The sequence below is a fragment of the Pelophylax lessonae genome, assembly GCF_965119305.1.
Source record: "Pelophylax lessonae genome assembly, chromosome: 6".
Taxonomy (NCBI): domain Eukaryota; kingdom Metazoa; phylum Chordata; class Amphibia; order Anura; family Ranidae; genus Pelophylax; species Pelophylax lessonae.
Window position 1 is genome coordinate 31593514 of NC_138773.1, and position 27612 is coordinate 31621125.

Below are 27612 nucleotides of genomic sequence, written 5' to 3' on the forward strand. Positions count from 1 at the left end.
AGGACAGGAAGAAAAACATGATCCCCCCAATGGGACACAGATAGAAAAACAACTTTTATCCTTTCCATATTCAGTCCAAAATTAAATGAAAAATGTTTTGGCTTTGGGTACACTTTGTGTGTATTATGTGTCTTCATTGTCATAATCCATTGGTTTTACTATTGTCACTCCAGATGCAAAATGTCTGAATGTTTTTGACATTCACATTCAGTAATCAGAGACACACTTTATATCGACATGTACAGAGCATTTGAACATTCTTTCCCTTTAATTTCATTGGCACAAAACTATTGAATATTGAAGAAACAATCATAAAATATATGTGTGTGGTGCTATGGAAAGGACCACAGAAAAAACACAAAATTATCGTTGAATGGAATGAAAATTGTCATGTCAATTTCCAGACGAAGGGTCAGCTGGTGAGATGGGGGGACATGGTGAGTGTAATGTGACAGCTGCCTCTATCTGTCCCTGCGTTCCATCACTCTCAGCTGTTCCCAGACAGTCAGAAATAACTAGGTGTGGGTGGAGGGGGCTGGGCATTCTTATTGCTGGGCACTGGGAGCCAAAGCTACACATCTACTGGTGAGTGACCCCAACACTACGACTGACACAAGGTCTGTCCTTCCTGGTCAGTGCCTGTCCACTTGGAGGGTGTCTCTTCTGGTCACTGTGAGTCTCTCTCTTCTTATCAGTCTATCTCTTTTTCCCACTTCTGGTTAGTGCCTGTCCACTTGGAGTGTGTCTGTTCCAATCAGTGTCTGTCTCTGTCCATGTCCAGTGTCTTTCTCCTAACTAGTCAGTCTCTCTTTTTCCCTTGCTCTCTCTCTCTTCTGAGAGAGGCATTCTCTCTCCCTCTACTAGTCAGTCTCTCTCTCTCTCTCTCTCTCCTGGTCCCCCCTGGTCAGTCTCTTTCTTTCTCCTTGTCAGTCTCTCTTTATCTCTCTCCTGTTCAGGTTCTCTCCCTCCTGGTCAGATTCTCTCTCGCCCTCTCTCCCCCCTAGTAAGTCTCTCTCTCGTGGTCAGGCTCTCTCTCTCTCTCCTAGTCAGGCTCTCTCCCTCCTGGTCAGTCTTGCTGTCTTTCTCTCTCTCTCCTAGTAAGTCTCTCTCCTGGTCAGATTCTCTCTCTTCCTCTCTCTCTCTCTCTCTCTCTCTCTCTCTCTTCCTATCTCTCTTGGTCAGTCTCTCTTTCTCCCAGTCAGTCTCCCCCCCCCTCTCTATCTCTCCTAGTCAGCCTCTCTCCCTCTCTCTCTCTCTCTCCTAGTCAGTCTCTTGTTCTCCCTCCCTCTCTCTCTCTCTCCTTGTCGGTCTCCCTCTCTCTCTCCCTCTCTCTCTCCCCTGGTCTCTCTATCCCCCTGGTCATTCTCTCTCTCTCCTGGTCAGATTCTCTTTCTCTCTCTCTCTCTCTTGCTCCCCCCCCCCCCAGTCAGTCTTTCTCTCTCTCTCCTAGTGAGTCCCTCTCTCTCTCCTGGTCAGATCCTCTCTCTCTCTCTCTCTCTCTCTCTCTTTTTCCTAGTCAGATTCTCTCTCTCTCTTTCTCCTCTCCCTCCCAGTCAGTCTCGTTCTCTCTCTCCTGGTCAGTCTTTCCCTCTATTTCTTTCCTGGTCAGTCTTTCTCTTACCCTCCAGGTCAGTGTGTGTCTCTCTCTCTCTCTCCTGGTCAGAGTCTCTCTCTCTCTGTAGGTCAGTCTCTCTCTCTCTGCTGGTCAGTCTCTCTCTCTGCCGGTCAGGGTCTCTCTCTCTGCTGGTCAGTCTCTCTCTCTCTCTGCCAGTCAGGGTCTCTCTCTGCTGGTCAGTCTCTCTCTATCTCTCTGCCGGTCAGGGTCTCTCTCTGCTGGTCAGGGTCTCTCTCTCTCTCTGCTGGTCAGTCTCTCTCTATCTCTCTGCCGGTCAGGGTCTCTCTCTCTGCTGGTCAGGGTCTCTCTCTGCTGGTCAGTCTCTCTCTCTCTCTGCCAGTCAGGATCTCTCTCTCTCTGCTGGTCAGGGTCTCTCTCTCTCTGCTGGTCAGTCTCTCTCTCTCTCTGCCAGTCAGGGTCTCTCTCTGCTGGTCAGGGTCTCTCTCTGCTGGTCAGTCTCTCTCTATCTCTCTGCCGGTCAGGGTCTCTCTCTGCTGGTCAGGGTCTCTCTCTCTCTCTGCTGGTCAGTCTCTCTCTATCTCTCTGCCGGTCAGGGTCTCTCTCTCTCTCTGCTGGTCAGTCTCTCTCTATCTCTCTGCCGGTCAGGGTCTCTCTCTCTCTCTGCTGGTCAGGGTCTCTCTCTCTGCTGGTCAGGGTCTCTCTCTGCTGGTCAGGGTCTCTCTCTCTGCTGGTCAGGGTCTCTCTCTCTGCTGGTCAGTCTCTCTCTCTCTCTCTGCCGGTCAGGGTCTCTCTCTCTCTGCTGGTCAGGGTCTTTCTCTCTGCTGTTCAGTGTCTCTCTCTCTGCTGGTCAGGGTCTCTCTCTCTGCTGGTCAGTCTCTCTCTCTCTCTCTCTGCTGGTCAGGGTCTCTCTCTGCTGGTCAGGGTCTCTCTCTCTGCTGGTCAGGGTCTCTCTCTCTCTGCTGGTCAGTCTCTCTCTCTCTGCTGGTCGGGGTCTCTCTCTCTCTGCTGGTCAGGGTCTCTCTCTCTGCTGGTCAGGGTCTCTCTCTCTGCTGGTCAGGGTCTCTCTCTCTCTGCTGGTCGGGGTCTCTCTCTCTCTGCTGGTCAGGGTCTCTCTCTCTGCTGGTCAGGGTCTCTCTCTCTCTGCTGGTCGGGGTCTCTCTCTCTCTGCTGGTCAGTCTCTCTCTCTCTCTCTGCTGGTCAGGGTCTCTCTCTCTCTGCTAGTCAGGGTCTCTCTCTCTCTCTGCTGGTCGGGGTCTCTCTTTCTTCTGCTAGTCAGGGTCTCTCTCTCTCTCTCTCTGCTGGTCGGGGTCTCTCTCTCTCTCTCTCTGCTAGTCAGGGTCTCTCTCTCTCTCTCTCTGCTGGTCGGGGTCTCTCTCTCTCTGCTGGTCAGGGTCTCTCTCTCTGCTGGTCAGGGTCTCTCTCTTTCTCTCTCTCTCTCTCTCTCTGCTGGTCAGGGTCTCTCTCTTTCTCCAGGTCAATGCCTGTCTCGCCTTCTCATTGTCTCTTGGTTTGAATATGTCGCTCCCAAGCCATAATGCTTTTCTCATCCCTACAAGCTGTCAGCACTCACTATGTATTTTGACTTATCACAATAAAAAATTCTCTGATTGCCCCACAGTTTTTGTCAACTCTGACACCCTTTGTCTTCTTCTCCCCACAGATTGTTAGCTCTGTGACTCTGTGGACGCCATCAGACAATTTGCAGGTATGTTGGTCACTTATATTCTTCACTACCACATGTGGATGACTGCATGATGTCCTCCCTCTGAACCATTAGGAAGTACACGACCAGCCTACCGTCTAACAAACAAAATCATTGAGTCAAAAGTCTCTGACTTTGCCTAGGCTGAGATGATGTCATCAGTCTGCTGCAGGCAGGAGGAAGCATTTCACCAATCTCCTCTCCCCCAGGAATCAGACTGCAACATTGTAACTTTATAGCAATTAACAAAGAGAGAGGCTGCAGCAGGGACTGATCAGTGGCAGACATTTGTAAGCATAGAGCAGACATCTCAGTTCAGGAAGTAGACAATGAACCCAGGTGATGCCTGAACAAAGATGGCCTCGTCTTTCTGGAGAGAAAAGCAGATGAAGCTATTGTCAGAGGAGTACTTGTGATCTAAACCTACCTATATACATAGAAGTGTTACCCTGACATAATACTTAGCATGCTGTACTTAACATAAAAACATGTATCTGATGAGTATAAAAGCAGATGAGTTAATGGATTGGTTTCCAAGTTTGAAGAGTCACAACTTGCTCCTCTCCTCTGACATTACCCTCTCTGGCATGTCGCTGGCTTTTACTGATATCCTATTTATAGAGTTCACGTCCCTCCCAAAATTCTTCTCTGTACAGCCAGGGACATCTTCATATCTCTAGAGTTATGGCGGAATGCTCTGCAGAGCTGGCTGCAACAGACTGCCACGTTCAGGACCATTTACTAAAACAAATTACAGAATGTGAAAAGCCGATCATTTCTGAGCAAACTTGGTCCTCGGTGGGCAGACGTTTCCCTGTACTCCCACCACTGCCCAAAAACTAAACACCAAGTGAACCAAAAAGATGCCTGGGTTGCCATATGATCCCCTACCATAGAGGAAGGACCTTCCCCGACCCCCTCAGAGTGAAAAGCTATTGACAAGGGCAAAGCACTATGGTCCACCTAGCTGAAAGACCTGGTGGACCCTCTTTGCTCCTGGCCAGCTGAAGCCAACCACCAAGTTCTGCTGAAGCTCTCCCGAAGTCAGATGATCCCCACCAAGGCAGGGGAGGAAAGAACCTAAGGGCCACACATCCTCCCCTTAGACTTCAGGGTAGGCCCGAAGACCCACACCCTAACACCCTGTGGCAGTGGCGGCTGGTGCTCAAAATTTTTTTTGGGGGGGGGGGGCGCAAACAGAAAAATGTAATAGGCAATGTTTTGCGGCAAAAAACGCTGCAAAAAATAGCATGACCTTGAGGTCACAAAAGTGTGAAAGGGGCCTTCAATGCAGAGTGACCACAGCGTGCCCCCTTCAATTCAGAGTGACACTAGCATGCCCCCTTCAATGCAGAGTGACACCAGCGTGCCCCCTTCAATGCAGAGTGACACCAGCATGCCCCCTTCAATGCAGAGTGACACCAGTGTGCCCCCTTCAATGCAGAGTGACCACAGCGTGCCCCCTTCAATGCAGAGTGATCACAGCGTGCCCCCATCAATGCAGAGTGATCACAGCGTGCCCCAGTCAATGCAGAGTGACCACAGCGTGCCCCATTCAATGCAGAGTGACCACAGCGTGCCCCCTTCAAAGCAGAGTGACCACAGCGTGCCCCCTTCAATGCAGAGTGACACTAGTGTGCCCCCTTCAATGCAGAGTGACCACAGCGTGCCCCCATCAATGCAGAGTGATCACAGAGTGCCCCAATCAATGCAGAGTGATCACAGCGTGCCCCCTTCAATGCAGAGTGACCAAAACATGCCCCCATCAATGCAGAGTGACCAAAACATGCCCCTATCAATACAGAGTGACCAAAACATGCCCCCATCAATGCAGAGTGACCACAGCGTGCAGCGAGTGACCAGTGCACTTACCTGATGCAGCGGCGGCTTCTCCTCAGTCCTCCGCGACTCCCGAGTCCTCGAGTCCTCCTTGGCCAATGGCAATCGTTTGCCTTTCGGCCAATCAGGAAAAGGGTCTGCCTGCCTGATTGGCCAGGAGAAGGATCTGTGTGACAATAGCGAATATTCATTCGCTATTGTCACACAAATGGGTGGGCTCAGGGCGCACTGCTCTGCGCCCCAGGTCCACCCTTTTCTGAAGCCTATTAGAGCCTCTGGCTCTAATCACGTGCTTCAGAAAAAAAAAACCCCATTGAACTCCATGCGTCCAGCGCCCCTGCATGTAGATTAGGGGGCCGGACGCACGGATGGGGGAGCGGCGCCCCTGCGCCCCCAACACACCAGCCGCCACTGCCCTGTGGAGCGAAAAAAGAAAAATAAGTGCAGTGACCAACATGTAAAGAAAAGTGCCAATGTATGATACAATGGCTAGGCCTTGAGGTCTCCTAACAAAATTTGTCTTGGCCAAAGGGTCTAGCCCAGTGATGGCGAAACTTTGCACCCCAGATGTTTTGGAACTACATTTCCCATGATACAGACTACACTGCAGAGTGCATGAGCATCATGGGAAATGTAGTTCCAAAACATCTGGGGTGCCAAGGTTTGCCATCACTGGCTCTAGCACATAAGGTGAGGGGCAGAAAAAAGTGTTTGCTGTTATGGCAAGTTCTATTTCACACTGTGGGGTCCCAAACCCATAGTGCTACTTTGGCATCTCCTGGGTTGCCACTCTCAGGAGGCGCTTGACACTGCAGGCCCTCTGCTTTCCTAGTCCTCAGCCTGACCAGGTAGCACCACTCATGTCAGGAGGCACTTAGCCCCTCAGGATCCTCTACACCAGGGAATTACTAGCGACCCCCACCTTAACCAGGGACTGCTTACTTCAGTTTCTTTCCTACGGGGTAGATCCCTAAGTCCCACCACTAGAACAAATCTATGTAGCTCAGCTGACATTTTTTATTGGCATACGTGCAATTAAAGCAATAGAGATGACATTTTCCAATGGGGACATCTGTTATGGTGACAACTGTCAGAGAGGGGAGGTAACTTCACTGAGAAAACATAGCTGTGCAGGAACATAAATCTGCCAGAGCATATATATTTCCTTTGGCATTCCCTCCCACAATCCCCTGGTATTGTAATCTTGGAATTGGTGCTGGTCTACTGGGGGGAAACCCAACACTGATTCTCAGAATCACTTTATAGATGAGAGCTGAGCTGGCACTGAGAAGGTGACATGGCTTCCTTACCGGCATCAATTCTTCTTCCAGTTTGAGGCCATATATACAGTACATGCAGGTGTTTTTAGAACCCATGTAACAGTAATCAGTAAGTAAGTATGTCATAATTTAATTATAATTATTATTATAAATGTATTATATTTATTATATATTATAAATAGTAATAAAAAGATAACATATAAGGGACCTTATAATATTAATAATAATTATTATTATGACCTATAATATAATAACAATATTTAATAATATGATCATAATAAGATAATAGTATAATATATAGGTAATAAATTAAATATAATAATAATGCTGTCTGTGTCTTAACTGGAGAGATTCATCCTCTATGTTTGTCCAGATGGCCATCATCATTCAAAAAGCAATGGGAAACCCCAAATTTTAAAGTTGTCAATGCAACAGAAACAGAAGAAATCTTCCAATAGGTTGAATTCTGCTCCTTTTGGAGATAATTTATCACTTCCTGATGTGTCTCTGGGACAGGAAGTGAAGGGAAATCTCACCTGGGGGACACAATTAGCAAATAAAAAAGACATGACAGGGGGCTTAGGATCCTATTCTATGCAAAACAATTGTTTTTGATACCTTCTAACTGCTCTCTACATATTTGCCTTCACAAGAACAGTCACATGCATGTTGGATGTATGTTTGATGTGTTTCCAATGTCTTCTCTCCAGCATGGCGAACCCTCAGCTTGTGCAGGGCATGCAGAATGACCTCACATGCCAGCTCTGCCTGGAGCTCTTCCACTCCCCTATCACCACAGAATGCGGTCATACCTTCTGCCAGAATTGCTTGACTGAGGCCCCCAAGGGCGAGGATCAGAATGGCTCTGCTCTGTGTCCCACCTGCCAGGCCCCGACCCATCCCAAAACTCTTCACATCAACCGTCAGCTGGAGAATTTGGTTCAAAGCTTCAAGAAAGTCCCGCAAGGCCACTGCCTGGAGCACCTGGACCCGCTCAGCGTCTTCTGTGAGCAGGACAAGGAGCTGATCTGTGGGGTGTGCGCCTCGCTGGGGAAACACAGGGGCCACAATATCATTACAGCTGCTGAGGCCCACACCAAGATGAAGGTAATACTCAGCACACAGACAATTACCATATGTTATTTAGAACCACATTGAATTAAATCTGAACTCTGGGGGAAAAACGGAATACACAGATGAAATATATACATAGGAGCTGTTTTACCTGCCAAAGGATTTGTGTTTCTGTCCATCCAGTTATGAGATTTTTACAGCTCCTCTGCATTGCTTTATAAGAAAAAGAAACTAGGTTTAAGAACAGTGTACACCTAAACCACTACATCATTCACATTCCCCGCACCCCTTATCCTACATCAATAAAAGAAAAGTTAGGCATACACAGTAAGGCCTACTATCCCTGATTATAATGGTGCTGCTGCTGACTATAGTAACAATGCTCTACAATTCTACAGTATCTTAATTTTTATAGTAAAGTCTCAGTCTGTGCTTATAGTCTCTAGTTAATTTGCCTAGCCTTGCTCATTAAAATTGTCATGCTGCTGGCCATTATTACACTACTATATCATCTGCAGTCTACTATTTCCTGTAGTAAAACACATGCCTGTAGTCTCTAGTACATTCTGGCCTATTTTCTCTTATTAACACTGCCCTGCTACTGGCCAGATTTATACTGCTGTATCCTCTGCACTTAATCCTTGTAGTAAAGCCACAGCCTTTGCTCTAGTAGATTTGGGCCTAGCCTTGTACTGTGACATACTGAAGCAGAGCATGGTCCCCTCCCTTCAGAGACTGGGCTGCAGGGCAGTATTCCAACATGATAATGACCCCAAACACACCTCCAAGATGACCACTGCCTTGCTAAAGAAGCTGAGGGTAAAGGTGATGGACTGGCCAAGCATGTCTCCAGACCTAAACCCTATTGAGCATCTGTGGGGCATCCTCAAATGGAAGGTGAAGGAGCGCAAGGTCTCTAACATCCACCAGCTCCGTGATGTATTAATGGAGGAGTAGAAGAGGACTCCAGTGGCAACCTGTAAAGCTCTGGTGAACTCCATGCCCAAGAGGGTTAAGGCAGTGCTGGAAAATAATGGTGGGCACACAAAATATTGACACTTTGCGCCCAATTTGGACATTTTCACTTAGGGGTGTACTCACTTATGTTGCCAGTGGTTTAGACATTAATGGCTGTGTGTTGAGTTATTTTGAGGGGACAGCAAATTTACACTGTTATACAAGCTGTACACTCACTACTTTACATTGTAGCAAAGTGTCATTTCTTCAGCGTTGTCACATGAAAAGATAGAATAAAATATTTACAAAAATGTGAGATCCTGTATATAGACACAATGGGAGCACCAGACTGCGTATAACATCATGAGATCAAATTTAGATTTCATTTTTAACCCTACACAGCTACATTGTACTTTCAAGGGTCAGAACAATAAAGGATTGTCTGATGTGATACTTATACATGTTATTAATACCAGTATATATGTTTCTTGCAGAGAGAACTCCCCCAGCAACAGGTCCTCCTGCAGGAAGCTCTTCTGCGGAAGGAGAAGACAGTGACGGTTTTGGACAGACAGGTGGCTGAGGTTCAGGTACGTCTCTTCAACATGACCAACTATCATATGAAAACCTAAAATTTATCAACTCATCATTAAAAGTGCCTATTACTTCCAGTCTATCCAGACAGTATGGTCACTTGCTGAATTGGCAACATCCACAAGCAGCCTAACTGTTCAATAAGACACAGAAGTTGACTCCAGCACAATTTTACCTTAGATGTTTTGCTGTTTTTAACCTCCCTGGCGGTATGATTCTGTCAGGAATTCTGTACCAAAAGCGGTACAATTCTTTTCATGGAAATTTGGCGTTATGTATTATAGGCCTATAATTCTTAGTAATTACTGACTTAAACCTGACCAAAACAAGAGTCTAGTAGACATCCCAGATGTGATAAATTTGAAACACAAACGCATGAATTATAATCGAATCAATAATATAATTTTATTATAGAATATATATAATATATATAATAAAATTATTATTGATTAGATTATAATTCATGCGTTATATATTATATATATATATATATATATGAGTGTGTGTGTGTGTATATATATATATATATATATATATATATATATATATAAACGCATGAATTATAATCGAATCAATAATATAATTTTATATATATATATATATATATATATATATATACATATATATATATATATACACATATATACACACATATATATATATATATATATATATATATATATATATATATACATATATATATATATATGCATATATATATATATATATGCATATATATATATATATACATATATATATGCATATATATATATATACATATATATATATATATATATATACATATATATATATATATATATGCATATATATATATATATATGCATATATATAATATAAAATGTGTTTTGTGCAACGTTTTTTTTTTTTTTTTTTTTTAATTTCCCTCCCTAGTTCCGCTCCCATGCAGCATTGCTGCTGCAGGGAACGGAACTAGGAAGTCCTCCTACCAACAGACGAGCGGCGGAGATCTCGGCTGGCGGTCACAGCAATGAGAGCTCATCGCTGGATCGCCAGGATAAGGTAAGACACTCCGCTGCGCTGTCTGCATAGCTCTGCCCATTCACCCCGAGCGTGACTCGGGGATACCGATAATAGCAGGAAATTCCTACCCCGAGTCACGCTCGGGGATACCGCTAGCGTGGTTAAAGTGTGAGAAAGCAATGACTTCCCTAAATCCTTTCTCTGTAAAAAAAATAACACTGAAAAGTTGAAAGAAAAAAGAGAGGGTCTAGCTAGGATTGAACTGATTAGCACTAAACAAGAGGGGAGGACAGCTGTAGCGGCCCTAAACCACTGCTAGTGATTAAAGTGGAGTTCCAGCCTCAAAACTAAAATTTGACATCCGCTTGCTCTAAGTAACCTGAAAAAGAATTGGATAATCAAATTGGATAATCATGGTTTTTTTTTTTTTTTTTGCTTTACTTACCTTGTTTTTGAAGAAAATATACTCACCTTCCTCCCACTTCCTCCCTCTGCGGCCGTGGCCCGCGCCGTCATTTCCTGCTTGCATTGACTCCTGGGAGTCGACCGTCATCGCTCCCAGGAGTCAATGTGCCTGCACCAGCCCTGCTCGTCACTTCCGGTGCAGGCGCGTCATTCCCTGCTAAACAGCTTCTGGGCATGCCCAGAAGCTGTGAAGGGATGACGTGTCTGCACCGGAAGTGACCAGCGAGGCCGGTGCAGGGCCTTCTGGGACTCCGACATCACCGAAGAGGACGCTCCGGCTTCAGCTGCCCACACCTGAGATGGTAGCACTGGACAAGACATTTTCAAGGTAAGTATTTCTTCTAAAAGGTAAGTGAACCCGGGGACAGTTCAGAGGCTATCGTTGCTGAAATGCACTAGCCCTGACTGTCCTGGGGGGATTTATATTGAAAAAAAAAGGCCGGAACTCCGCTTTAACATACATTAAAACAATAGTAACCTGATACAGTTCAACACAGCAAAAGAATAAAAATACATACAGTGGGGAAATAATTATTTGATCCCCTGCAGACTTTGTAAGTTTGCCCACTTACAAAGAAATGGAGGGTCTATAATTTTTATCATAGGTGTATTTTAAATGATAGAGACAGAATATCGACCAAAAATCCAGAAAAACACATGATACAAATGTTATAAATTGAGTTGCAGTTCAGTGAGTAAAATACACCATATTACCAAAAGTATTGGGACACCTGCCTTTACACGCACATGAACTTTAATGGCATCCCAGTCTTAGTCCGTAGGGTTCAATATTGAGTTGGCCCACCCTTTGCAGCTATAACAGCTTCAACTCTTCTGGCCAAAGAGCTGTCAAAGGACACCAGGGACAAGATTGTAGACCTGCACAAGGCTACAAGACCATCAGCAAGAAGCTTGGTGAGAAGGAGACAACTGTTGGAGCGATTATTCACAAATGGAAGAAATACAAAATAACCATCAATTGCCCTAGATCTGGAGCTCCATACAGGATTTTGCCTCATGGGGTGAGGATGATCATGATAAAAGTGAGGGGTCAGCCCAGAACTACACGGGAGGAGCTTGCACGTGATCTCAAGGCAGTTGGGACCACAGTCACCAAACAAACCATTGGTAACACAATACGCCGCCATGGATGGAAATCCTGCAGTGCCCGCAAGTTCCCCCTCCTTAAGAAAGCACATCTGAAATTTGCCAATGAACATCTAAATGATTCAGAGAAGAATTGGGAGAAAGTGCTGTGGTCCGATGAGACCAAAATTGAGCTCTTTGGCATTAACTCAACTTGCCGTGTTTGAAGGAAGTAAAATGCTGACTTTGACCCTAAGAACACCATCCCTACAGTCAAGCATGGAGGTGGAAACGTTATGCTTTGGGGCTGTTTCTCTGCTAAAGGTACAGGCCGACTTTGCCGCATTGAGGTCCCAATGGACGGGGCCATGTATTGTAAAATCTTGGATGAGAACCTTCTTCCCTCAGCCAGAACACTGAAGGTGGGTCATGGATGGTTCTTCCAGCATGACAATGACCCAAAACACCGCCAAGGCAACAAAGGAGTGGCTCAAGATTAAGCACGTTAAGGTCATGGAGTGGCCTAGCCAGTCTCCAGACCTTAATCCTATAGAAAATTTATGGAGGGAGCTGAAACTTCGAGTTGCCAAACCACAGCCAAGAAACCTTAAAGATTTAGAGAAGATCTGTAAAGAAGAGTGGACCAAAATCCCTCCTGAGATGTGTGCAATCCTGGTCACCAACTACAAGAAACGTTTTACCTGTGCTTGCCAACAAGGGTTTCTCCACCAACTACTAAGTCATGTTTTGCTTGGGGATCAAATACTTATTTTACTCACTGAACTGCATCTCAATTTATAACATTTGTATCATGTGTTTTTTTTTTCTGGATTGTTGGTTGATATTCTGTCTCTATCATTTAATATACACCTATGATAAAAATTATAGACCCTTCATATTTCTTTGTAAGTGGGCAAACGTACAAAATATGCAGGGGATCAAATAATTAATTTCCCTACTGTATAGGTGAGGCAGAACAGCAGTTCGGTTACAGGTCTTGTCCTCTCCCCTGCCTATGACTGGACAATGAAAGGAGGATTGGCAGACCGATGAGCTTGTTTCTCTGTCACTCTGCTCTCTCCTCCTATCAGCATGCAGCTTCCACAGCAACAAACTTTATAGTAGACTGCATGAGAATGATGCCAGGGAAAATTCTGTACTTACACTGCTTGCATAGAAAAACAAAATGTATGTAATGATGGATTGATGAGTATAGAGCTGCCAACCTCTTGCAGCATTTTTTTACTGAGAAAATATGGACTGAGAAAATATGGACTGAGAAAATATGGACTGAGAAAATATGGAAAATGGGAGCACATATTTTACTGACAACTAAAAAAATGACAGAACTCCTATTAAAAACTAAGACCATTGATATTAACCACTTCCTATCCGAAAGACGGCTACAGCGCGGACCTTAATTGCTGGGAGGGCATCCATGTATGTCCTCCCGTGTATGAGCTGCCTGCACGCTCCCTGTGGAGCGTGCACAGCCCGCTCTGTGATCAGCGAGTCAATGAGACTGAGCTGATCACAGATCGGAGTAAGAAGCCAGTCCCGGCCCCTTACCAAGTGATCAGCTGTCAGCCAATGACGTGCTGTCAGCGTAAGGAGAAAAAAAAGCCGATCGCCAGCTGCTGTCAGAGAGACATCAGTACCAAAGAGGAGAGGATCATCTGTGCCCCAGTGCCACCTACCAGTGCCCACCAGCACCACCTACCAGTGCAGGTCAGCGCCACCTAGCAGTGCAGGTCAGTGCCACCTGCTAGTGCCCACCAGTGCCACCTATCAGTGACAATCAGTGCCCCATCATCAGTGCTGCCTATCAGTGTCACCTACCAGTGCCTATCATTGCCCATCAGTGCCACCCATCAGTGCCCTTCAGTGCCACCTACCAGTGCCTTTCAGTACTGCCCATCAGTGCCCATCGGTGCCACCCATCAGTGTCACTTATCAGTGTCCACCAGTGCCGCCTTATCAGTGTCGCCTATCAGTGCAGCCTATCAGTGCCCATCAGTGCAGCCTATCAGTGCCCATCAGTGCAGCCTATCAGTGCCCATCAGTACCACCTTATCAGGGCCCATCAGTGTCGCCTATCAGTGCAACCTATCAGTGCCTTTCAGAGCCCATCAGTGCTGCCTCATCAGCGCACATCAATGAAGGAGAAAAATTACCTGTTTGCAAAATTTTATAACAAACTATATAAACTCTTTTTTTGTTTTTTTTTCTCAAAATTTTCTTTTCTTTGTTTGTTCAGCAAAAAATAAAAACCCCAGTAGTGTTTAAATACCACCAAAAGAAAGCTATATTTGTTTGAAAAAAAATGCTAAAATTTTTATTTGGGTACAGCACTGCATGAACGCGCAATTGTCATTCAAAGTGCGACAGCGCTGAAAGCTGAGAATTGGCCCTGAGCAGTCCGATTCCAGTGCGAACCAAAAAAAGGGTCCTGCACCATTTTGGTGTGAATGCAATGCGATTTCAGCCATACATTTTGTATGGCTGATATTGCATCGCACAGACATCGCATGGGATCTGCACAGCAATGTGGTGGGAATCACATGCGATGTCTGGCATCGCATTAGTGTGAACCGGTGTAACGTTAAAAAACCATACCCCGTGGAGAAACCATACCCTCGTCACTTCCGGGCTAAAACAGCTGAGCAGCGCAGCAGTGCGCATGCTCAGAGCCCCGGATACGTGATTGAACATTAAAGAATTAGACAAGTGCGCATGCTCGGTGGGCATGAAATTCTCACGGCACTGTGTCTAATGTAAAACTTGGGGCGCTTACATTAAAACAGCTCATCTGAAACGTAAATCATCTCCGCTCTTCGCCCTGTCACTGCCCTCATCTCCGGTAATAAATATAAAAGCGGCGGCGGGAGTATGAGATGTAAATGACGGAGATCGCGGCTCCGTGATCCGCTTTTATATTTATTACCGGAGATGAGGGCAGTGACAGGGCGAAGAGCGGAGATGATTTACGTTTCAGATGAGCTGTTTTAATGTAAGCGCCGCAAGTTTAACTACCGTGAGAAATCCATACCCTCCGTAGCGGAACCGGAAGTGACGAGGGTATGGTTTTCTCACGGGTATGGATTTTTCACGGAACACCGGCACTTAAGCCTAATCAAACTCCGAGTAATTTTCCTCCTCTCGGAATTCTCAGTCTTCTCTGTATCTGACGATTCTCTATATCACAGGACACGGTGTCTCGCTTTAAGAAGAATGTGAAGGAGCAACTGAGCATCATGCGCTCCTACCTGAACATCATGGAGACATCGCTGGCCCAGGAGGCGGACAAGGCAGAGGAGAACGCTAGCGCCGCCCTGCTGGGGGAGAGGAAGAGCATGGCCCATTATGTGGAGCAGCTGAAGCAAATGGAGGGAGTCCTGAAAGATGTAGAAGGCCAGGAGCAAACCGAATTCCTGCGGGTAAACTCGACAAACCATGTCATGGAGGGGGGGGGGGGGGACTGTTTATTTGTCTGGAGCTGATTTTAAACTGGGAAAGCCCAAATGCAATGAGAACTTTTATTTTTGTAATTTTGGATGTAGTAAGGTTTTAGGTGTCAAACTGTCGGCCCTCCAACTGTTGCAGAGCTACAAGTCTCATGAAGCTTTGCAGTTACCAGTATGACTCCCATAGGCTGGGGCATGATGGGAGTAGTTCTGCAACACCTGGAGGGCCGCCAGTTTGACACCCCTGGTTAGAACCTCTATCACCTATTGTGTCCCCATTGGTGACATTCCTCCTCACTTCCTCTATGTGGGTGGTCAGCTTCAGGGCCGGGACAAGGGGTGGGCAGGAGGGGGCAGCTGCCCTGGGTGCATTGGTTTATTGCAGGGATGGGGGCACCCTGACTGTAACCCTAAGGGAAGAGAGGGGCGCAGTTTGGCATCTTTGCCCTGGGCGATGGATGACTTTGTCCCTGCATTTGGTCAGCTTGTTAACCTTACATTCACTAGAAGGGGTATTATACTCCATCTGCCCATGTCCCCAACCTCCCTTCTATTCTAGCACTGTATCCCCCCCCCCCCCCACAGAGAACAATGGTTCCTTCCATCCTTCAACCAACCCCTACATCAATGCTGAGTCTTATGGTGATGTAGGGGTTGGCAGATGAAACCACAGAGTGCATGGGGGGAAACAGGCATCGGACACTCCCAGAGTGTTGAATGTCATGGAGGTTGATGGAGGATGCAGTGCTGAAATGGTGGGGAAGTAGGAGACACCAACCAATGGAGAGGAAAGTATTAAATCTCTTCTATTGCAGTAGACTTTTATTTGAATATTCCACATTATAGCCACTAGATGGAGCTGAGGATCATAGAAATGAAGCATACACTATATTGTCATTCTCTAGAATTGTTACATTGTGTTTTTTCTTCAGATGTATTTATTGCCTATGATCTTCAGCTAAGTTTAGTGGCCAGAATGTTGTATTTTCCCTATTCCGTCTGTTCTTTACGAATTAACCTACCTTTACTATCGCCTATAATAATTAACCACTTCCCACCCGCAGGCCGTACATGGATGTCCTCCAGTTTCAGTGGTTATACTGGGATGGTGGGTGCACCTATAGGTATCCTTGTGTTCAGCTGGCGATTCTGTACAAGACAGGGGGCTAATTAGCCACTCAATCACTTCTGCTGGTGGCAGCAAGGGTTCCCACCTTCCTCTCGCCGCGCCCCCTCTTCTAGGTTCTCCGGTCCCATCGCGGAGGTCGGGAGAAATGTGGCCAACGGCAATGGATGCCTGGTACAGAAAGAGAGGAACTGACATTGTTACCCTCTCTGAAACCCTGGAGTAGTTCATTCCTTCTGGATCTGTCCCTTTGTTTACTTGGCCCCCACTGGCCAGGTATGTAGCCGATTAGACCGATCTGTGTCTGATTGGCTACAAGCAGGGGCAGACTGACAACTTTCGTCCCAGGGGGCAAGTACAAACCAAAGGCCCATGGTGCAGTGACTCGGCTCCCTCCCGCTTTCCCTTACCCCTGCCCCCCTCTCACTCTCCCAATCCTCCTCCTGACCCCCATTCCAAGCTGAATCCCTGCTCCAGGTACTCTCTGGGAGTTCCCAACCTGGCCAGCAGGGGGAGGTTGGGGGGAGATTGGGGCTGGCAGGGGCAGAAGAGTCTCCAGTGGGGCATGGAACCGGCCTCTGCTCAGACACAGTTTACACCATCCATGCTGGGAAGGGGGAAGGCCTGCGCTCTGTCGTTGTCTTCATCTCGCACTCAGTAGGTCAGCGGTGGGGACTTTTTACTTCTCTTCACCAGGAATCCTTTAGGCATGTCTGTGGCAGAAGCAGTGCAGCCTTTTTACAGGGCATTAGAGCGGCCTAGGGAGCAATTGCCCCCTGGCCCAGTCCTCCCCTTGGCTACATGGGTGGCCAGAGGAGAGATTTGGGGTCTATTAGACCCCATATCTCTCCATAAAGAGGACCTATCACTGCCCATGCTATCACAAGGGACGTTGGTCATCCCTTGTGATAGCAATAAAAGTTAGTACAAAAAAGAAAAAAGTGTAAAAAAATATATATATTTTTGTATAAAATAAATAATAAAAAATTATTTTTAAAGCGCCCCCGTCCCACCGTGCTTACAGGCAAATACGAACGCTTACGTTACTCCCGCACGCATATGTAAATGGCGATCGCACCACACATGAGGTATTGTTGTGAACATCAGTGCGAGAGCAATAATTCTATCATCAGACCTCCTGTGCCACTCTAAACTGGTAACCTGTAAAGGCATTTAAAGCGTTGCCTATAGATAATTTTAACCACCGTAGTTTGCCACTATTCCACGAGCAGATGCAATTTCAAAGCATGACATGTTGGGTATCTATTTACTCAGCGTAACATTTCACATTATACAAAAAAAAAAAAAAATTGGGCTCTTTTTTTTTTTTTTAACTCATGAAAGGGTTTTTTTTGTTTTTTTTTTAAACGCTGCAATAAATATACAAGGTGCTACAGATTGTATCCATTTTGTTTATATATATATATATATATATATATATATATATTTTTTTTTTTATTGCTATTTTTATCTTTTATTGCTATCACATGGGATGAACAATATATATATATATATATATATATATATATATATATATATATATATATAAATAATGTTTGGGTGGTTCTAAGTAATTTTCTAGCAGAATAAAAGTTGATTTTTAAACCTAGGAGCGAAGTGTCAGAAATGGCCGGATGGGAAGTGGTTAAAGAGCGTTTGACCAGAAGAAGTTCACACAGAACGCATGTTAATTCTCAGAACAACTTTTTTACAGCAGTTTTTATTATTTTTGGCTGTGTACCTTAAAAATGGCGTCAGCTGCCGGAGTTAATTGAGACAGTTAAAGAGGTTGTAAACTCAAATTTTTTATTTTTTTTTCCTTTTTCAACCTGAAAGAGAAACACATAATGAGCTAGTATGCATCGCATACTAGCTCATTATGCAATACTTACCTTAGAACGAGCCCCCGCCGTGCCGCCTGTTCACCTCTATGATGGGCGACATGTTCAGTCGTCCATCTTCCGGGATCGCGGCATCCGGCCATCTGATTGGCCGGAGCCGCGGTGACGTCACTCACGCGCGCGGGAGCCGACGGTCACGGCACGGGACTCTGAAGGAACAGCACCAGTGGCCGTTCCTTCAGAGCGCATGCGCCAGTGACGTCACTGGCTGCATGTAAGGTAAATATCTCCTAAACGGTACATGGTTAGGAGATATTACAGTACCTATAGGTAAGCCTTATCATAGGATCACCTATAGGTACAACTTGCAGAGGAGGGTTTACTTCCTCTTTAATTATATCCTAGTCTCTGGTTTTGCAATATGATGATTTACAAGTAGACATTTATACTCATCGCTCTAATCTTGTGTATTTATTTTGTTTGCAGAAATTCTGTGTGGTGACATCTAGGTGAGATAAAAAAAAAAAAAAAAAAAAGACGAATCAGCATTTTATATGTTTTTGATTTTTATTCAGTTTTTTGTTTTTTATTGGTTGAGCCAGACGGACTTGTGTCATTTTTCAACCTGACTAACTACTGTATGTAACAATATAACTATGTGAAACCAGCAACTCTTCCGCTTTTAAGTCTAAACATAGCAGATGTTAGATTTCCGCTTTAACCACTCTTACTGTACTTAACACTTTCCTTTAGTGATCTTAAAATCTCCTTTTCACCTTATCATTGACGTTCCCGTGTCTTTTGTACGCTCCTTTAACTATAAAGAACCTATCTATAGCTAAATTAAAATCTCCTTTTCACCTTTTATCATTGATGTTTGCTTGTCTTTAGCACATCCTTTTAACTTTATAGAACTCCTTCCTATAGTAAAGTTAAAATCTCTTTTTCACCCTATCATTTCTAATTTGCCTTATGTACACCCCTCTAACTGTAAAGAGCCCCTTCCTTTAGAAAAGTAAAAATCTTTTTCACCTTATCATTGATGTTCCCTTGTCTTTTGTACACTCCTTTCACTGTAAAGAACCTACATATAGCAAAATTAAAATCTCCTTTTCACCCTATTATGGATGTTCTTTTGTCTTTTTTACACCCCTTTAACTGTAAAGAACCCTATCTTATGGCAAAATGAAATCTCCTTTTTCACCTTATCATTGACATTTCCTTGTCTTTTGTACAACCCTTTAACTGTAAAGAACCCTATCCTATGGCAAAGTAAAATCTCAGTTTCACCCTATCATTGTTTATTTGCCTTTTGTACACCCCTTTAACTAACTATAAAGAGCCCCTTCCTATAGCAAAGCAAAAATCTTTTTCACCCTATCATTGATGTTCTCTTGTCTTTTCTACACCCCTTTAACTGTAAAGAACCCTATCTTATGGCAAAATGAAATCTCCTTTTTCACCTTATCATTGACATTTCCTTGTCTTTTGTACAACCCTTTAACTGTAAAGAACCCTATCCTATGGCAAAGTAAAATCTCAGTTTCACCCTATCATTGTTTATTTGCCTTTTGTACACCCCTTTAACTAACTATAAAGAGCCCCTTCCTATAGCAAAGCAAAAATCTTTTTCACCCTATCATTGATGTTCTCTTGTCTTTTCTACACCCCTTTAACTGTAAAGAACCCTATCTTATGGCAAAATGAAATCTCCTTTTCACCTTACCATTAATGTTCCATTGTCTTTTGTACAACCCTTAACTGTAAAGAACCCTATCCTATGGCAAAATGAAATCTCCTTTTTCACCTTATCATCGACGTTCCCTTGTCTTTTGTACAACCCTTTAACTGTAAAGAACCCTATCCTATAGCAAAGTAAGATCTCCGTTTCACGCACCTGATTTACACCCCTTTCTATAACAAAGTAAAAATCTTTTTTCACACTATCATTGATGTTCCATTGTCTTTTGCACATCCCTTTAACTGTAATGAACCCAATCTCATGGCAAAATGAAATCTTCTTTGACCTTATCATTGACGTTCCATTGTCTTTTGTACAACCCTTTAACAGTAAAGAACCCTATCCTATAGCAAAATGAAATCTCCTTTTCACCTTACCATCGATTTGTTCCCTTGTCTGTTGTACACCCCTTTAACAGTAAAGAACCCTATCTTATAGCAAAATTAAAATCTCCTTTTCACCCTATCATTGTTTATTTGCCTTTTGTTCACCCCTTTAACTATAAAAACCCTCTTCCTATAGAAAATTAAAAATCTTTTTCACCTTATCGGTGATGTTCCCTTGTCTTTTGTACACCCCTTGTACTGTAAAGAACCCTATCCTATGAAAATAAAAAACATAAAATCTCCTTTTCATTTTATCAGTGATATCCCTTTGACTTTATACAGGCATTGGATTGAAAAGTTATTTTTGTTACATTGTTACCTTAACTGAATATATATTATTATTATATATATATTATATTTTATTATTATTATTATATTATATATTATTATTATTATTATTATCCTGGTAGGTTGTCCTGAGACTTGTAGTTCCAGCACAGTTGGAGAATCACCTGCTGACAGTTAATAAATTCCAGCAGTATAATACAGATTTCTGTTATCAGGTTGGGGAAGATTCTATCTGAGCCTCCTCTTCCGGGCCGTCTGGATATTCAGCTTCCCATCATCTCCGATGAGTTCAAGTTCCAGGTGTGGCGGAAGATGTTCCGATCGCTGATGCCAGGTAAGATTCAGGGAGGGGCTTCAGAGTAGGACACACCTGATCGGGGATGCTGTTAAAAACCATGGTGGTCCGATACAGCCACCCCCGCCCCCCCCCCCCCCAGTAAACATAGTTTACTATGTTTCAGTTATGCATGAACACAGGAGTGATCAGTACCAATCACTCATTGTGTTCATTGAGGAGAGGAAGGGGCTGGTAAAAATGACATATTTACTGGGCCCTTCCCCCACATTCCATCCTGAAGGATCCTATTGTAAGGTGGGAAGGAGAGGAGGAAAGCCGACAGCACTGAAGGGGTGGGGGGGGTCTGAGGCGAGGGTGAAATGTATGGTGCACGGAGAGGGTGCAACTACTGGAACTGATCCTCTCTGCAGCAGCTGAAAGACAGCGGGAGGGAGTGGAGAAGATGCCGGCTTTCAGCTGCTGCAGAGAGAGCCATACAGGGGATCGGTTCCAGTAATGGCCCCCCCCCCCCCCCCCCGCTGCGCCAATCTCCCTTACCTGCCCACATCTGATTCACCCTGCTGCCTGGGCCCCCCACTGCTGGGCACCGTACAGCTGGACTGGTGGTACCCTCATATCCACAGCCCTGCACCTGATTGGCCCACATTACACAGAACTAATAATAATAATCCAGTACTGACTCAGGATTTCCATCGTTGTTTGCTCATCGATCAGTCCAATAGCCGACCCCGTGCCCCAATCACACACATGGAGTGCGCTTTTTTCCAGTCATTCCACTTAATCTCCCCTCAAGGTTTACAAAGTATCCAAATGAACGGCTACCTGGCTGCTGGTACCCCAAGGCATCCTCCTGTACCCATTGCTGAACTCCAGCTCCTCTGCCCAGGGAGCACCCCGGGACTGCTGCTGTAGCCCTGACTTTTCTGACTTCTGAGGCAGGCCACACCCCCAGGTTTTATTTGTATCTAATGCTGGCATGTTTTCAGCCATTTACGCCAATCACTGTCCCACAAAGGAGCTTACACTCGAATGCCCATAGGTGTGTGCACAGGGTGTGCCTGTGCACACCCTAATCACCCTATGTGGTGCTGATTCCCTCTGCTTCTTGGTGCTCCCCCCTGCAGTGCTGCCAGGTTCCCTCCTCTCCCACCTGCTGCTGCATGGGATGATTTAGGATGAATGAATGAATGAATGAACACAGTGATGATCTGTACCAATTGCTCCTGTATTCATTCTTAACTGAAGCATAGTAAACTACAGTATATTTACTATGCTTCAGTTTGTGAATGAACAGGAAGCCGCTCAGCACAGAGCACTTCCCATTTGTTCACTGTCCAGTGCAGCTGAGGCTGCAGAGAAAGGGACTGGGTAATCTCTGTCCTCAGTCCCTTTCTCTCTGTTGAAACCCTTAACCACTTAAGGATTTACTGTGGCAGGCTGGCCCTAATGCGCAAAAACTGACGTAGGTCTACGTCGGTCATGCGCCTGCAGCTAGGGAGTGAGTGCGCGCCGGCGGCAGCGTGCTTCCACCCCCATTAAGCTGCGGGGACTCCGATGCACAGGGCAGGCGGCTCTGATTGCCACCTGACACCTGCGATTCCTCCCCGCTGAGAGAGAAGGACGGTCAGCTGTTGCAATCACAGCTGACCGTTCTTCTCTCTGAAATGATCACAGAGCTCCTGTGATCCTTCTATATAGGAACACAGGTCTCTATGGTCATTTCACAAGCCCCTCCCCCATACAGTTAGAAAACACTCCCCTGGGCTCACACTTAATCCTTTGATTGCTCCTGGGTTAACCCCTTCCCTGCCAGTGTCATTATTACAGTCACAGTGCATATTTTTAGCACTGATTACTGTAGTAATGACACTGGTCCCCCAAAAGTGTAAAAAATGTCAGTTAGGGGTCCGATCTGTCCACCGCAATGTCGCAGTCCCTCAAAAAATCGCAGATCGCCGACATTACTAGTAAAAAAAAATAAAAAATAAAAATGGCATAAATCTTTCTCGTAGTTTGTAGACGCGATAATTTTTGCGCAAACCAATCAAAATAGGCTTATTTTTTTTTACCAAAAATATGTAGCAGAATACAAATTGGGCTAAGATGTTAAAAAATTTGGATTTTTAAGTTTTTTTGGGGAATGTCATTTAGCAGAATGTGAAAAATATTGTTTTTTTTTTTTTTTTTTGGTTTGTCTCTCTTTTTTTGTTTATAGCGCAAAAAATAAAAATTGCACAGGTGATCAAATACCACCAAAAGAAAGCTCTATTTGTGGGGATAAAAATACATTAATTTAATTTAATGTACAGCGTCGCATGACCGTGCAATTGTATGTTAAAGTAACGCAGTGCCGAATCTCAATGACCTGGGCATTAAGGGGGCAAATCCTTCCGGTCCAGAAGTAGTTAATATTTCACCAAAGCCCCCGAACAGGGCTCCAAAAAAAAATTAAAAAAAAAAATTAAAATAAAAAATAATTTAAAAATTATTAAAAATAAAAACTATTGACACCGCCCACTGCTCTGCTGATATACATGCATGTGTGTTTGTGCTCTGGGGTGCGCATTCTAATGCAAAAGGCTGCGTACACCAATGACAATGCCCATAGGATGCTTGTGAGAAAGGCAATAATTCTATTGATATGAGTTTGGAAGGAAAGTGGGACATCCAGAAGAAACCCATACAAGCACAGGGATAACATACAAACTCCATGCAGGTAATGTCCCCCTGGTGGTAATTGAATCCAACAACCAAGCACAGCAAGGCAAGTCATTACCACTTAGCTGTACCACATTTGCCCAGCAGATGGCAGCAGTAGCACAGCATTCACATTACAATGTTGCATCATAAGGGTAAACACATGCCTCTCTAGTATGTCCTTGGTGGTAAAAAGTTAAAGTGTAACAAAAATGTAATATATTGCAGTTTACCAAGATGCGGTTGCTGAAATAATTACTTTTCTTCAGGATTTTTTTTTTTTTATTCCACATAATTTTATTGTAAAGTAACAAAGAGGAATACATAATGTCAACTTTAGTCCATTACATCTGTCTTCTATTTCCAGAACTGTTATATCATTAGCAAGGAGCGTGAATGGTACATATGCATTGTAAAAAGAGGGAAAAAGAAAAACACATTAGTATCAGTCCCGACTTCCCGCTGAAACGGGAGGACTGGGCCAGGGGGCAATTGCCCCCTGGGCCGCTCTGATGCCCCATAAAAAGGCTGCACCGCTTCTGCCACAGACATGCCTAAAGGATTCCTGAGTGCGGGTTGAAGACAAGGACAAAGCGCGCCCCCCCCCCCCCCCCCGTGTCTGAGCAGAAGCCGGTTCCATGCCCCACTGGAGACTCTTCTGCACCAACCGAGCTGCCCCAGCACCCCCAACCTCCCCCTTCTGGCCAGGTCAGAAACCCGGATTCAGCCGGTAAGTAGGGAGCATCTGGAGCAGGGCTTCAGCTTGGAATGGGGGTCAGGAGGAGGTTGGGAAGAGGGAGAGTGGGGGGGGGCAGAGTCGCTGCACCATGGGCCTCTGATTTGTACTTGCCCCCTGGGCCGAAAGTTGTCAGTCTGCCCCTGCGCTGAAACCTTTTGTTTGTAGTTCAGGGTATAAACTGACATTAAATTCCACTGGTGTACATGGTGGGGAATCTATGCTTGGGGAGCTTTGGCTTGGTTACTTTAGGATTTTAATATTTTATTTTCACCTGATGATCCTGCCAGAAAACACTTCCTGTTCTAGGGTGACAACCCACACTCATAATACCAAATCTTCAGAACAACAGCACAAAAAGAATATTAGCACTACAGGACACCTCCCTTATCTCCATATTATAGAAAGGGGGGGGGGGTGGTCATAGCCAAGAACAATGTAACAGATAACATTGCAGACAGATGGCACAGGAAGGTATCAAATCACAAGAATCTACGGGTATTTTTTGCACTTTTTTTTACACAGATATAACAAAACACTTTCAGTGGTATATTTAGCAGACGAAAAGGGTATAAATAAGGGAAGTTCACTTTTGCGGTTTAAATAAACTTTAAAGTTGAACTCTAGGCAGAGATCAGCAAGGCTGGAGTGTAAGAGGAAGTTCATATCATGTGCTGACAAGAGGATATGACAGGCAGTGGCGGCTGGTGCATGATAATTTGGGAGGGTGGCAAAACCAACACCCCCCTCCCATGCGGGACGGCCAGCAGTCAAATCCACCACCCCCCCTGCTGGGATGGACGGACGGCGGGCCAGCCAGCCGGACAGCCAGCTCCCTTACCTCCTCCTTCCCCGAGTGGCTGTGAGTCTTCTCTGACCCTGCGTCTCCTCCCTCTTCCTGGCCAATGGCCAGTAAAATCGCTTCCCTTTTCAGCCAATAAGTTAAAGGCACTCACAACCCGCTTCCTGATTGGCCGGGAGGAGAATCAGTGCGATAATAGCGAATATTTATTCGCTATTGTAATACAACTGGGTGGGCTCAGGGCACAGTGCCCTGCGCCCCGAGCCCACCCTTTTTTTTAAGCCTATTAGAGCATCTGGCTCTAATCATGTGCTTAAAAAAAAACAAAAAAAACCCCATTGGAATCCATGCGTCCGGCACTCTGTATGTAGATTAGGGGTCTGGATGCATGGATGGGGGGGCAACGCCCCTATGTCCCTAATGGACGGGTCGTCACTGCTGACAGGAGGATAGAGCAGAGTGACAGAGAGACAAGCTCATCACCACGCTGCTTCTCTTTTCACTGTCCAGTCACCAGCAAGGGGTGGGTCCAGGATGACCAGGAAGTGGGTTGAATGATGCTGACTGTTAGACTGAGGACACCTAGTGACAGAAAGATATACTGCAGAGAAATCTCTGGACTGAAGGTGAATATTGCAGCAAAATGAGTTTCGGTATTTTATCTTTTAATGGGTTATTCATGTTTATTTTTGGCTGGAAGACAAGGAATGTAAGCACAAGAGGACTACTGAGTCATAATATGTTGTAAATTGATATAAAAGTAGTGCCTAAATATTGAAGTGTATCAGAAGTAGCAAAATGTCATAATTTTCCCCCAAAAAGGGTATTGGTTACTTTATTGTACAATTATGTAAAGTTTATTTGAAATGATTAGAACAGAAGATTAAAAAAAACAGACTAAAAGGCGTATTTATAAGAAAGAAAAAAAATTTAAAATTGCATGTACCTTTTGTTCTGCGCAAATGTGGCAAGAAAAAAAAATGTTATTAGGTTATTTCAGTGCTCGATGATTGTTTTCCACTGATTTCAACTGGAAAACATCACATTTGGCCACTAGGTGGTGCTATGTATTATAGGAATTGCCTATGATACTTGACACCACCTAGTGGCCAAGCATGGTATTTTCTGTTTTAAATCAATTAAAAACATCCCTCCAGAACAGGAAATAGCCTAATAACAATAGTTTATTTTGCACATTTCATACAGAATGAATGTGCATGCACTTTCACAGGGTGAATTGTTATGCAAATTATTATTTATTTATTTTTTTAATAAATACACCGTTAAACACACCTTACCCTTTGAAAGTTGCAGTTTAGTTTATGAAATGATGGCAAGTGCTAGCATGCAAATGAGCTTATCTCTTAAACTGCAGGCTAGAATTTCTATGATCTCCCTGCTTAGAGATAATTGAGAGTCGGTGGGAGGTAAGCTGTGTCTATCCCCACCCCCTATCCCCCCAATAAGAGACATATTATGAGGAGGTGTGGCCCTGTCTGATTTGAGTTTTCCACAATTGATGTGACCGCCACCATTTTCTTTCACATTTCTTTACAGCTCTGGAAAACCTAAACTTTGACCCCAACTCGGCCCAGCAGAACCTGGTCATCTCCTCCAACGGCAAATCGGTCGAATGTTCTGACCACAAACAGCCCGTGTCTGATGACCCAGCGCGTTTCGACAAGAGCAACTGTTTAGTCACCATAGAGAGCTTCACGGAGGGAGAGCATTACTGGGAGGTCATCGTGGAGGACAAACCAAGATGGGCCCTGGGTGTCATCACTGAAACTGCCAACCGGAAGGGCAAGCTGCACGCCACCCCTGCCAACGGTTTCTGGCTCCTGGGATGTAAGGATGGGAAGGTCTACGAGGCCCATGTTGAGCAGAAGGAACCTCGAATCCTCCGTGTGGATGGGCGTCCGGAAAAGATCGGGATCTACCTCAGCTTCTCTGATGGGGTCCTCTCCTTCTTCGACTCGGACGACGAGGACAACGTCAAACTCCTGTACACATTCCACGAGCGATTCTCGGGCCGCCTCCACCCATTCTTTGATGTCTGCTGGCATGACAAGGGAAAGAACGCCCAGCCCTTGAAGATCTATGCATCACCTGGTACCCAGCTATAAATTCAGTCCTGATGTTGCCCATCAACACAACTGCATGTTTCATGATTTCAACCGAGGAACAGTAGGGTAATGCATGTAGAACTCAGGAACCAGTCAGTCTACCTCCAAACTAACAAATCTTAGCCCAATGTCATCAATGGCTCCAAAAATTTAGGGCTCAGCTGTCATTTTTTGGCTTAATGACTAGCTGGTTCCGGGGGTTCCTCCAACCCAGCACCAGAACCACAGACAAAAACCAATATCTACTCTACAACTCACAATGTGAAGACAATTTAATGTTACTCTCAGTATTGGTGGAATCCAAAAAATGTAACTAAACTGTTTAAAAACATGATGAATGGAACTACACCCAACAAATAGAAGATGAAGAGGGCCCGGCTCGAAGGACCATGCAATGGTACAACATTGATGGTTGGGCTTGAAGGACATTTCATTTCAATCTATGTATTGTGAGGGGCTTCTGAAAAAATCGGTTTAATTAAAAGTTTTTCTAGTGGCCTTCACTACTCAGAAATAAAGAGATCTCAGATCA

The 27612-nt window shown here is 44.8% G+C and overlaps 1 protein-coding gene across 1 annotated transcript; it reads left to right on the forward strand.

Annotated features, from left to right (window-relative positions):
- The first annotated feature begins 564 nt into the window (after positions 1-564).
- Positions 565-27612, forward strand: TRIM72 (tripartite motif containing 72). The gene is made up of 8 exons (XM_082260922.1): positions 565-672; positions 3237-3281; positions 7108-7504; positions 8923-9018; positions 14782-15012; positions 18493-18515; positions 20637-20755; positions 26512-27612. The coding sequence occupies exons 3-8, from the start codon at positions 7109-7111 to the stop codon at positions 27078-27080; spliced, it is 1434 nt and encodes a 477-aa protein (XP_082117048.1). The 5' UTR covers positions 565-672; positions 3237-3281; position 7108; the 3' UTR covers positions 27081-27612.

What these genes read in the sequence shown, in the direction of transcription:
- TRIM72 (XM_082260922.1), top strand. Translation starts at nt 7,109, where the DNA reads ATGGCGAACCCTCAGCTTGTGCAGGGCATGCAGAATGACCTCACATGC. An exon ending in GACAGGTGGCTGAGGTTCAG is followed by an intron (nt 9,019 to 14,781) that starts GTACGTCTCTTC and finishes TCTATATCACAG; the next exon opens with GACACGGTGTCTCGCTTTAA. An exon ending in TTCTGTGTGGTGACATCTAG is followed by an intron (nt 18,516 to 20,636) that starts GTGAGATAAAAA and finishes TTCTGTTATCAG; the next exon opens with GTTGGGGAAGATTCTATCTG.